The sequence below is a fragment of the Phalacrocorax carbo genome, chromosome 7 (assembly GCF_963921805.1).
Source record: "Phalacrocorax carbo chromosome 7, bPhaCar2.1, whole genome shotgun sequence".
Classification (NCBI taxonomy): Eukaryota; Metazoa; Chordata; class Aves; order Suliformes; family Phalacrocoracidae; genus Phalacrocorax; species Phalacrocorax carbo.
In genome coordinates this window covers 374,208-386,640 of record NC_087519.1, presented here as the reverse complement: position 1 = coordinate 386,640, position 12,433 = coordinate 374,208, and the positions used below count along the sequence as shown (strand labels likewise).

Here is a 12,433-nt window from a genome sequence, read left to right as displayed (position 1 = left end):
CCTCCTCATGGGTACAAACAGTTACCCGTTCTAAATCTTCTAAGATTGCAGAGCAGGACATGCCCAGTGCCATGTGCTTCCTCTTAGTGTACTCCCCCTCTGGGTATGTCTGTGACACACAACTTCTCCCCAGCACTTGTGACACAAGGAGCATCACACACAATCCTTGGCGTTTCCATGACCTACCTGCAGGTTCTCCCCCCACTGAGACTTCCCTTCCAGGAGTGCATCCAACACCGCGCGGCTTGGTTCACCATTGGCTGCATCATTCCCACTCACAACATAGTACGATGCTCGAACCCGCTTGAAGAACTCCGGATCTGTGTTCTTTCCACTGCAATGGTTGGGGATGTATGCCAAGTCCACGTAGACGGGTGGACCCATGGGCACAGGCAAACTGCTCTTAGGACTATTGGAAGCTTTGGAAAAAAGAAAACAGAGGCTATCAAAACCCTTCTGGAAAGAACAAACACTCAAATTAACACTGAAGGACCTGAATTCCAGAAAGGTTTTTTCTCTGCAGCCGTAGCAAAGTTAAGATTTATCCAGGCTCTGCTGCTCAGAGGTGGCCTGGTGCACTTCTGGGCCAGTGCTGTCACAGCTCTTGGGAGGGAAAGGGAGTTCTGCTGTTCTTTGGGGAGGGACTGGAAGGCTTTAGGCTTAGAAGCCTTTCCTGGGGAAGGGAATCAAAAATCTCCATTATGAGCTTTTGCAGAGTTGTTGTCCCAATCATTATTTAGTCCTAATTTTTGTTGTTTAATAACCCACATTTGCTAAAGAAACCTGTTCTGATGGCCCTTATATGCTATCCTAGGGTATTACAGCAGTCTTTTTGGAATATCCATCCCGTCTTTCTACCATCCATGTGAATTACTGCTATTCCAAGGACTCTATTGCTCTTTCCTATCAACTTTTTGTAATGCTTTTCTTTATTTGCTGCTGCTGCTTACATTTACAAGGTGAGAGACAGTCAACCAAGAGTTGTTAGCAATACACACACACACACCACCCATAGAAGGACCGTCCCTTCTCTCCCTCCTGACTCTTGTGGAAATCACAGAGGCCTCTGTCCTCTTCTTCCTTCCGTATACTATCATCTCTGTGTCATCATAAAAGCCACTAACTACCAGCATGGACAACTTGTGCTGCATAGCTGCCACCTAAACAAAAAATCCCTGCCTGTCTCAGACAGCCTTACAGATGTCTAGTCCTCATCCCAAATTTGGTTTGGGCAAATCACAGCACTGCTCCATGCACAATCTCTACATCCTGTATCTTTGCCTCAGCCCGCCTTCAGACTCGCATATCCAGGCTCTGGATGTTGCCAGCCCTTTCTGTGCAGCGCCTCCAAGACACAACCGTTCTGCACAGATGCTCTGTTCATACCCTGGTACAGGCCCCCTTTTGACCAAACCCTATCTGCTTGTCAGCTGTTCATGAACGTCAGCTGTCTCAGCCCCTGTTCAGTCCACACTCCTTTGCAGAGCCCTCCATGGCCTGGCACTGTGACCACCTCACTGCTCTGCCCACTGCTTTCCTCTCACTCACCACTCTACTGAGCAGCCCCTGCATCAACCGCTTTGCCTGGCACTGCCCTTGCTGTCAGTGACACCAGTTTGCCTCACCTGAGCTGTATTTGCAACACACACATGCAGGGGCTCTTTCCAGGTCTTCCCCTTCAGCTGCTCTCACTCAAGAGGAGCTCCCTGTAGCACTTCTGCAAACCTTCCCCCACTTCTCCTACTACACCCGCTCTTTGCCTCAGTGTCTGCAGCGGGGATCTGCTGAGACCACAGCACATTGCTGTGTCTCAGTTTTCCCCATTCTCCCTGGCTCTACCCACCTGCTGGCTCTTGTCTTACACTCAGCATCAGTGAGCTGGAACACAGGATTAGTATTTGCTCCCCATCTGTAAAATGCCTGGCACTATGGGGGTCTCAGCACAGACATGGCAACGATGCAATACTCTATCACCTAATACTGGTATAATCTAGTAGGATACCAGCAGAGGACTGGTCTCTGTGTGAACACTTAGCAAGAGGCCATGGGCTGTACATACACTTGAGGCTGAGTCCCTCTGTCTCACCTTTATTTAGGGAAACGAGAAGACCTTCACTTCCAACACTCAGACTGCCTGTTCAGTGCCCTGTATGTGGTACTCAGATGCGGGAGCTGTTCCCATCCCTTCTCTGCTTAATATTTCAGAGGAAAGGACATATCTGACAGCGTCAGATGGCAGTGTCCTGTTATCCTAAGTGACAGCTTTATCATGGTCCAGTGCAACGCACTTACCCCACTCACAGGCTGAGAGGTTCCCACCTCTTCCTAAAACACACACGTATTTTATCCTTCAGTTGTTGGCATTTCTTTGGCAGCACCCACTTCTAAGTACCCACTGCCCCTCCACATATGCAGCCCCTGGGTGAATCTGAAGCTTGGCCTATGAAGTGCTGAACTAGGTCTCACAGGTCTGTCTCCCTTCAGAGGTGGCTGCATTCAGCTCTCCAGAGGTTGAGAGTTTCCCTCAAGGCTTTGATATATTTAAGTGATTTGTGGGACAACCTCTCTACCTTATCACTGCTTATAACTTTTTATGCCTGACTGGGAAGTCCTATTCTCTGTTCTGCTACATTTAACCCAGTGCTTTTCTCTGTGTTCGACCTAAAGAGAAAAAGTGCATGCTTAAGGAAGACTTTCTTACCGGGGTTTGTTTTGATGCCATTAACAAGGTTCTTGCCGGGGTTGCTGTGACTACTCCGGGATATCTCCTCCTCTGTGTGAGGAGGCTGCACCAGCGCACTACGTGGTTTGGGCTTCTCTCCTCCATCTTTTTCTTTTTTGGCAGTGGCAGATTTTGGAGATTTGTCCGATGGCTGTTTCACAGGAGTGGGTGATCGTTTCCCTTTCACATCTAATTTCCGGGCAGGTGAGGAAGATTTGGGTTTGCTCAAAGGCTTCCTCACACCTTTGTTCTTTTCTTTTATGTCTTTCTTGGAAATTTTATCAGTTCTGCTCATGCTTTGCTCATTTACCAACATATCAGGGTCTACCATGCAGACATCAGGGTGAGGAGGATGGGGATGGGGATCTACCATTGGAACAGGCTGAGGATCATGGCTGGACCTAGAACTGGCATGATGAGCACTCCCAACAGCTTTGTCCACTGGGAGGAAATCGGCATCTTCATCCGAGTCCATGTTGGCATCTGCTGTGATGGACGGACATTCTTCTGTCTCAGGTGGGACATCCGAGTCTGACTGGGAGGTTCCAGAATCACTCACTGACGTTGGAGGGGTTTCCTCCACTGTGGCACTTTGCATGGGGCTACTGCCAGTGTGAGGTGGTCTTCCTTGCACTGAAGGATGACCGTCCTCCTGTGAGAGGTCACTATCTTCAGAGAGCTCATGAGGGCTTGGGTTGATGAATGAGGGAGAGAGCTCTCCCTTCCTGTGCTTGTATTCACATGAGGAAAACTTCTGTCCACAATCAAAACTGCCTCCTAAATGTGGCTCCATCTCATGGGAAGCATCTCCATGGTCCTCTGTTTTTCCACTCCTCTGCACATCTGGGAAAAAGGGCTGGAAACTGTGTTCAGGGGACATCAGAGAGGAAGGACGGCTCTGCCTCTCTGTGTCCTCTTTGCCTGCGCATGGAGAAAAACTGCTGTCAGAATCAGGACATGTTTTTTGATCTTTTGCTTCTGCTGCATGGTATGTACTTTGGAAAGCTTGCAGACTGGTGCTCACCTCTGTTGGACCATTGGCTGTGGTTTCATCTTCATGCTGATGACGAGGAAATGATGTCAACACATCAGGGAGAGATGTCAGTGTCATCAGCTGTTCTGCAAATGGTGCCTTCTGCTCTGGACTGCTTACACAGGGTTGCCGTTGTTTCTCTGCAGAGAACGGTGTGGCCTGTGAACTCTGGCACTCCTTTCTGCATGGTGAAATGCTGTCATCCATGCCACTTGTGAACGGAGAACCACGTTCTTCAGCAAACAGCGAGTCTTTGGTTTCAGCTGCCTGTGTTTTCGCAGCATTATCTGGAATCTGTGGAGACACATCCCAAAGACTTCTGGTACGTGGTTCCGCTCCTGCACCCGTGTACGTGGAAAGCATATGGGAGTAGAAACTTTCTGCTGTAGTCGGTATCACAGGAGTAGTAGCTTCAGATGAAGGCTCCTCTGACAGGCTGGAAGAGTCATCTTTCAGCTGCTGTTGGGGCACAGACTCTCTTTCCACAGCTTTGGAGAACAACTTATCTTCTTCGTACAGACTGAGAGGTGTGAACTTAGCAAAAGATGAGTCAAGGCTGCTGATTTTCTCAGAAACCTCCAAGTACTCATCTTTCTTCCCCTGGTCTGAGGGCAAAGCACAAGAAACCCTTAAAGGAAGAGAGATATCCCCTAAATGGCTTGCTGATGTTTGCTCATGTTTGAACATACTGGATGTTTCACTCTTTCCTACCAGGGAGCATTCAAATCCAAAAGAGCTATCCATCACTCTGCCCTCTACTGTCGGGCCCTTTTTGTTTGCCTCTTCCTGTTTCCCAGAAGCAGATTTCAAGTATATGGCTTGCTCTTGGCTCTCTGAGACCACCGCTGCACTTGGATAATCTGTTACACAGAAATGTGATTCCTTTGTGGATTTTTCAGCAACCTCTCTTGTGTGTGAAGAATCTTGTGTTAAATGGCACATTTCTGAAGCCTGCTCATCTCTGCCCATGTCCGGCAGCTCACTGTAACCAGCAGTGTATGTCCCCACGACAGTGGCTGATGCAGTTTTCCTGCTTCCATATTCCTCTTTCCACCCTGGATCAGAGGGTGATGAGGCAGTAGAACTGGGTGAAATAGACTCCTGACACTTGCTTTGTGGAAGAGGTTCTGGTACGTGAAATGTGTCTGTTTCTGAGATGTGTGCATAGACTGTGCCTGCAGCTTCAACAGGGCAGTGCAGTTTAGACTCCTTTTCAGATTTCTCCTTAGCACCTTTTTCTAACTCTGAGTCACTTATGCTTTCTTCCCCTTGACCTGCTTTCTCATAGTATGTATCTTTGGGATTTGGGCTTTCAGATTTCAGGGACAGAGATATCTGCTCCTGGCTAGACAAAATTATGTTCTCATCTGGACAAGCAGCATCAATATAGGCAGCTGATTTTTCCTGATAGAATGTGTCAGTCATGCCTGTGGGAGAGGCAAATGCTGTGCTTGCAGATGATGGGTGCAGTTCGGAGCCCAGTTCTTCTGGAGAAGCAGAAGACACCTTCAGTTTTTCCAGTCCTTCAGATACCCTAGGCTTATCTGTTTCAGACAAGGGCAAATATCTTTCATGGATGTCTGTATAGTCAAAGGCTGAATCTACTTTATCTTTAGGGGATGCTGGAGATGACAACTCCTTCTCAGCAGATGTATAAAGGCAGGACTCTTCTTCCTTGGCAGAGACGTGAGAACTCGGACCTTTTTGAGAGGTCAGTGCTGTTGCTGGCACCTTGTCAGTGTGACCTGGGCTGTCTGCACCCTTGGTTGTGAAGGGGGACGGTCCAACTCCAGACACAATTATCTTCTCATAGATGTCGGCATACTTGAAACTTCTTTCATCAGGGTAGGGAGTTGGTTCTCTTTCTTCTTCCTCTTGTCTTGTAGAACTGTCATCACCTCTGGGTCCGCAGACCCCTTCCTCATAGGAATAAGGCTCAGGGGAGCTCCTGGAATGGGTCTCTGGAGGATATGCCACTCGGCTAGCAGAACCCACAGCCTCAGCATGGCCCATGGCAGCACTGCTTTTTTGACAAGGGCCTTGTCCTAGAGGGGAGTGTGCACCTGATATTGCAGCACTTTCTTCTGGGGACGCTGCTATATATTCATATTCTGCTGGTCTTGTAGACTGCAACAGAGTAGGTGCTGCTGCTATCTGTTCTTTTCTTCCTGTAGAGTCATAAAGACCCTCAGTGGATTTGCAGTCATCCTCTCGCTTTCTGTCTGACTTGTATTTATAGTCTATTTCCTGATACAGACCACTGACGTCTGATTTCTTCTCTGTGTCCCTCAGTGGGACTTCCTCCTGTAAAGGTGGCTTGCACTGATCTAACTTGTGAGGCCTTTCTGTGTCTGGTGTTGTGTCAATCTCCTTTTCCAGGTTGGTAGCCGTTACAGACAGAGAAGATGCCATCAGTGCTTGGTCTAGTGACTTTGCGTAGATATCTAGGACAGCTTTCTCATCATCATCTAAGTAGGAGTAATCTTGTTTAGATGTCAACATTTCTTGCCTTTCTTTGTCTCCAGTTAAGGCTCTGGCCTGATTTTCATCACTAGAGGCATACTGAGAAGACAGAGGAGAACTTCCCATTTGTGTTCTTTCTGGGAGAGTGATGTCAGCAGGAACTATTTCCACCTCTGTTTCTGGTGTAGGTTTGGCACTCTTCTGCGTGTCTTCTTTGTAATCATATGATTCCATCTTCAAACATTCTGCTTCTGCTTGCAGTAGCACAGGTTTGGCTTCAGCGTGATGGAGATCCTCATCTTCCTCACTGGATAACTGCCCTCTTCTTCCAGTCTCTCTGCCTTCCTGAAGATACTCAAATGCAGAGCCCCATGCTTCACTTTCTGCTGTTCTCCAGGTGCGACTGCCAGGCACTGCAGGAGACAGGATCTCCTCCTCTCCCATTTTAGGAAGAGATTTTGTTTCATATTCTGGTACCTCATCCAAGAGCGTGCTCTCTCTCTCCTTATCGTATCTCTGCTGCCTTCCCTGAGCAGGGATCTCCTCCACCTCTTCTGGAAACCACACTTTCTTCTCATAACTTAGATCTTTTGTGTAAAAGTCTTCCATTTCTGGAGATTTTTCTTCTTGAGCTTCCTTGAACCTGCAAGATTTGATACCTTCAGCAGAAGTGTGTGAAGATGTTTTATCCTCAGTTGGGCTAGATTCTGTAAGGTGTAAGCCCTTCGCATCTGGAGATACTTCCTGAGAGTCCAAGCCTGCAGTTCTTCCCCTAAATGGGCCCTGTTCTGCTGCAGAAAAACTGCTGTCATCTGGAGACATTTCTTCAGTAGAAGTATCTCTGGGTGACATGTCTTTAACTGAGCTACCTTCTGGGCAAGGAAAAGATTTTGACACTTCTTTTGTGAGTTCTTTGGCAGAAATTGTTAGTGATTTTTCATACATAGCTGGGCTCTGCTCTGTGAAATCCATGGATTTCACAGCTTCTGAAGGGAATTTGTCAGTAAAGTCAGACATAGTTTTTTCTTTTGCAGGTACCTCTTCTGCGAAACTGAGAGATTTGATGTCTTCTGGAGAAGTTCCTTTAACAAAAAGCTCTGAAGAGATTTCCTTGCTGGGACTCTCTGAGAGAGAAATGGATTTGGTCTCTTCTGGAGAAATGTCTTTAATGGAAACATGAGAAGATTTTTCTTCTTCTGAGGTGTCCCCTGTGAAATACAGCAGTTTTCCTTCTTCAGCAGTCACTCCCTTAACAGCAATATCTGAGGCTTTTTCTTTACCAATACTTTCTTCTGTAAAAGAAAGTGATTTGGTGTCATCTGGTGAAAACTGTGAAGATTTGTCACTTTCAGATTTGCTTTGGCTTGTGAACTGTGGATGATCCACACCTAGAGAAGATTCTGTGGTAGAGAATGTCTCAAAGGACAAGTGTGTTGAAAATCCCATTAAACTTTCTGTTATGGTTTCAGTTCCTTGCTCTTTTTCTGGCTCCATAAACACATCTGTGCCAGGGTGGGGCAGCACAGGACGCTCTTCCTCCTCCTCCCCTATCACCACTGTGTCCTGCTTGTGGTAGGAGAGCCAGGGCAGCTCCTCCTTCCCCAACGGTTCTTCCTGCACATCCTCCCCAGGAGACACTGGAATGTCACTGCCCAAGTCCAGCTTGTGCTGTACAGGTCCAGGCACTTCTTCTTCATGTCTGTATTTAGCTGCAGATACCTCATCTTCTCTGACAGGCTCACCCTTGGCTCCCTTCACCACAGCCAAAGTTTGGCCTTCCAATTTCTTGGCAGCAGTATCTGTTTGTTTTTCAAACAGATCTGAATCTACCGTTTCTAGCTTTTCCTCCACTGGAGACTGGTGGAAAGGTGTGTGTCCTGCACTAGTGGGGCCAGATGGGGTGGGAGAGGCCATTTTGACTGTACTATCGTCAGGACTCATGCATCGTTCTTCAGCCTCTGCAGAGTCAACCTGGGAAAATGGTGTTTCTTCAGTGGATAATGGCAGACCAGAAGTTTGCATCACTTCCGTGGGAACACTGATTAACACATTATCAGGACATCCTTGATGAGCAAACATGGGGGCATGGTAATGCCCTCTGAGTTTCTCAGGCATTTCAATATTTGGAGTCCCATCTTCTTCTTCCTCTTCATCTTCTGCCTCTTCATGAAGCTCCTTTTTTTGAGCTTCCAGTTTTCTCTCTCCTTCTGCTAGCACATGGAAATCTTCAGGGGGTGGAGATTTAAAGCATTTGTCTTCCTCCAAGGATGATGTGGGAGAGATTGTGCCAGCGGACGGAACATAGTCGAGACCTTGGGTTGCTTCAGTCCGAGAGGAGGGCATGCTGTTTACTGTGTCTAGAAGTAAAGAGCTTTTCCCAGTCTCTTCTGTTTGTGGTGCTGTTATAGATGCAACAGACTGATCTTCTGCTACTGATGTTGCAAAAGATGAAAGCTTATCACATTCTGTGATGGAGGTAGCAGAGGATATATGTTCCTCCTCAGCTAGAGGTGCTGCCACAATGTTTGTAGGATATGCCAGAATTTCAGACTCCTGGCCAGCGTAGCCCTTGGCTGAAAGGTCAGCAGTAGGCATGGCCTGTATTCCATGTATTGCTTCAAAAGAGCCTGGGTGGTCAGGAACAGAAATGTCATAGGCATTGACATCGTATTTCAAGTGTGGGATCCTCTCTTCCTGTTCATCATGTATTTCTTCATCAGAAATGGTCTGCTCTGTTTCTGAGTAGCCTGGGATAGTTTCATCTTGGATATATGAAACGTGTTCTGCCGTTGCTCCTGCTGGGACTGGCAGACTGCTCAGATATGACTCTTCCTTTGTTATGTCCTTTCCAAGTAACTTGTTTTTCTCACCCATGTCACTAAATTCTTTTTCCTTTTCTGTAGTGGTAAATATTTTGTCCTCCCTCTCATCCTGATTCAGCTCATAGAAGTCTCTATTCTTTTCCACCTTCTCCTCTGCCTTCATGTGCTGTTCTTCCTTTTCTTCCAGTTCCGCCTTTTCTATCACATCTTCTCTCTTTTCCTTCTCACCCTCTTCCTGTGCCTCTGTCTCCTCAATATATTTTTCACAAGTCTTTGTTTCTGCTTCCCTCTGCTTTCTGTCCAAAGAGATTTTCTCCTCTTCCTCCTTTTCTTCCTCTCTGAATGCTGATGACCAACCACCCTTTGCTAAGAGGTCTATCTGTGATGGTACCTGTTCTTTGCCTGGAAACAGCTGAACTTCCTCGTCCTGCTCAGCTTCTCCCTCACAGTATCTTATGTCACGATTTTCATCTATTCTTTCATCCTCTATTTTTTCAGCATGACCTACTCTCAGTTCTAGCTGATGGACTACCTTTTCCTTTGCTGGTGATTCTTTTTCTGTATCAGTAGTAGTTATTCCCTGACCAGGAATGTTTGTTTTCAAATTCAGATCCACTTCAAGGCGACTCTGAGCGATCATGTCAGCAGAGTGGTTTATCTCTGTTTCAGGTACTCTCATAATCTTATCACTAGCCTCAATATCAGACATTTCTTGAGTCACCCGCAAGGCCCCTTTCTCCTCGTGCTTGAGTTCCTCAAAGTCCTTTGTAAGATCTTCTGGTGAAGACAGGACTAACCTCTGTTCAGCTGTGGAAGTCTCTCCTGGCTCCACCTGTACAGGTGCCTTCTCAATTGCTGACATCTTCAGGTCAGCAGGTACTTCCTTTTCCGCTTTGACTTTGTTCTTCTCAGTTTTGATTCTGCCTGGAACTTTTGCCTTGTATAATGTTTTTCTTACTTCTGGGGTAAATGGTTTTAAGTCTGGTTTAGAAATTTTTTTGGGCTCTGGCTTGGTTTCTTTCTTTTTATCCTCTTTCTTTGAATCTTTTTTTTCCTCTTTCTTTCCATCATCTTTTTTTAAATCCTTTTTCTCCTTCTTAATATCTTTCTTCTCTTTGTCTTTCTTCTCCTCCAGTTTGGATACTTTCTCTTTGAGATGCTTTTTTCCAACCTTGTCTTTTGCCAATTTTCTTTTCTCGGCTTTGAGAGTATCACTTGTTTCTGTCTTTATCTTTTCATGTTTAACAGGTTTCTCAGGAATTTTCTCTGAGTGTTCTTTAACCTTTTTATCAATTTTAGCATCCTTTATGACTTCTGGTTTTACCTCCTTAATCCCTTCCTCAACTGCTTCTTCTTTCTTAGCTTGCTTTGTCACAGATGGCTTGGGGGAAGATTTAAGACTTTCTTTACTGTCAGTTCTTTGTTTAATTTTGGTCTGCTTCAGCACAGGTGGAGGTATTCCAGAACTGATATCTTTCTGTGTAGCCACAGGGTACCTCAGAAAATCCAGGTGCTTGAGTTTCTCAAGACCTTCCAGTATCTTATTTTGAGGAGCATTTCCAGGAAATAAAACCCTTACAATTTTCTCTGTCGGGCTAGCTGGAAGCCACACCACTAGGGCTGTGATGGATGTGAGATAGGGAACAGAAATTTCACCTTCTTTCCCACTTGCGAGAATTATGCCAGTCTTTGCTTTACTATTACCAGCCCATTTCTGCATTAGAAACTGCATTTCTTTACTATCCTTGACAGGATTCAGTACATACATGTCCAGCTTACCCACTCCCATTTTGTGGAAAAGTGTGATAGGTTCAATGGTACTGCTCACCACCCTGTAGAGGGGCTCTGACTTAATGCCCAGTCTGTTGAGATACTGCAGTGTCAGACAAGCTTCTTCGATGCTCCTCTTTACCTTCATGGATGATTCAGGCATCTTCAGTTTTTCAGGAACATTAAAAAAAACCACCCCTAGCTCAGGAGAAATTAGGTTCTTCATCCAGTCACTGTAGTTGGTAGATCCCTGGGATTGTTCCTCCTCTTGCTCAGCAACTTTCCTCTGCAGCAGCCCATTGATGCCAGGTAGGTTGTCTGCACCAATGTGGGTGAGCAGAATTGAGTCAATCCTATCCAGGTGCCTTACCAGCTTCCAGAAGCAAGATTTCCTGTCAGAGCCACCATCCACAAGGATGTTAAATCCATTGACAGCAAAGAGAGCAGAATCACCTCTTCCCCCAGGGAATATGTAGCAGCAGGGTTTAGAAAGCTTCAAAAAGCCCCCTGAGGTGGGTGGCTCCAGGAGATCAAATGGAGACGGCACATCAACTGTCTCAGAGACATATTCTGCAAACTCAGACACCCCATCCATTTCTGGAAGAACTGGATCAGGATTCAGTTTCAGATTAATAATTTCCTGAAATCGAGGATGCCCAAGGTTGCTCCAGTCTCCTTCTCCCAAGCACGACACAGTAAGGGAGGCCTTGATATCTGAATCAGTGTTGCTAAGAATCTGGGTGACCTAATGAGACAAGCACAGACAAAGAAAAGTTAAATAGAGCTCTGAGACCAATTCAGCATTTAAAAAAAAATAGCCAGTTAATGCAGAAATGCTGAAGATTCCATGAGCACTCTACTGACGGGAAACACTGCAGATAGATTAAATTGTCCAAAAGCAAAAAGATTCGTGGGGCCATGTTCTGCTCTCTTTTGAAATTCTTAATGTTGATGGGTTGGTATGTTTCCTGACTGTTGGGAGTGCACGGTGACAAGACCTCAGAAAAGAAAATGAAAGCAGGAACCACCTTGTCCTCTTTCCTTACTTATGCCTATTTAACCTGGGATATCAGTCCCTGTCTTAGGCTCAAAAGTAGCAGTTTCTTTTTGATTTGTGAATTCTAATCCTGAGATACCCTTTTCAATGCTAAGCATCATTGAACTTCTCGCTCATTGGCTAGTGAACGATCATATAGCACTTTGTGCAGTTTTAGTGCCATGGTACTTTTTTTTAAAATTCCGATTAATTTTTCTTCCTGGGAGCTATTCTGAAAGCCGTGCCTCCATCTCTGATATACATATGGGGCTGGAGACATGCTACAGGATTACTAAGTAGAACTAAGGTTGACATTATTTCCAAGGCTCCTTAGAGGTATGCTGAAACATATTCTGAGCAAAGAAGCATCAAACCTCAGACTTCCTAAGTACCTGGAATGAGATTAGTACACTTCTTTACACTGTGTTCTCTGGCTTAGATGTCCTTTAATTGACTAGTTTGTGTCCAAATAAATGGATACCACAAATAAATTAGAACAATCAGCCTAAAATAAATGAAGGTGGATAGATTTGCTGATGTAATTATAGCAACCATTATATCAATTGTCAAACTATTACCCAGCCATT

At 45.7% G+C, this 12,433-nt stretch overlaps 1 protein-coding gene across 2 annotated transcripts in view; it reads right to left on the bottom strand.

Annotated features, from left to right (window-relative positions):
• Positions 1-12,433, bottom strand: part of MAP1A (microtubule associated protein 1A) — a 73,084-nt gene that overhangs the window by 4,329 nt on the left and 56,322 nt on the right. For both annotated transcript variants that reach the window (XM_064455899.1, XM_064455900.1), the window contains 2 exons: positions 2,702-11,555; positions 187-419 (listed from right to left, as the gene is read on the bottom strand). In XM_064455899.1, the coding sequence (XP_064311969.1) occupies positions 187-419; positions 2,702-11,555 (9,087 nt within the window). The remainder of the gene's footprint in view (positions 1-186; positions 420-2,701; positions 11,556-12,433) is intronic.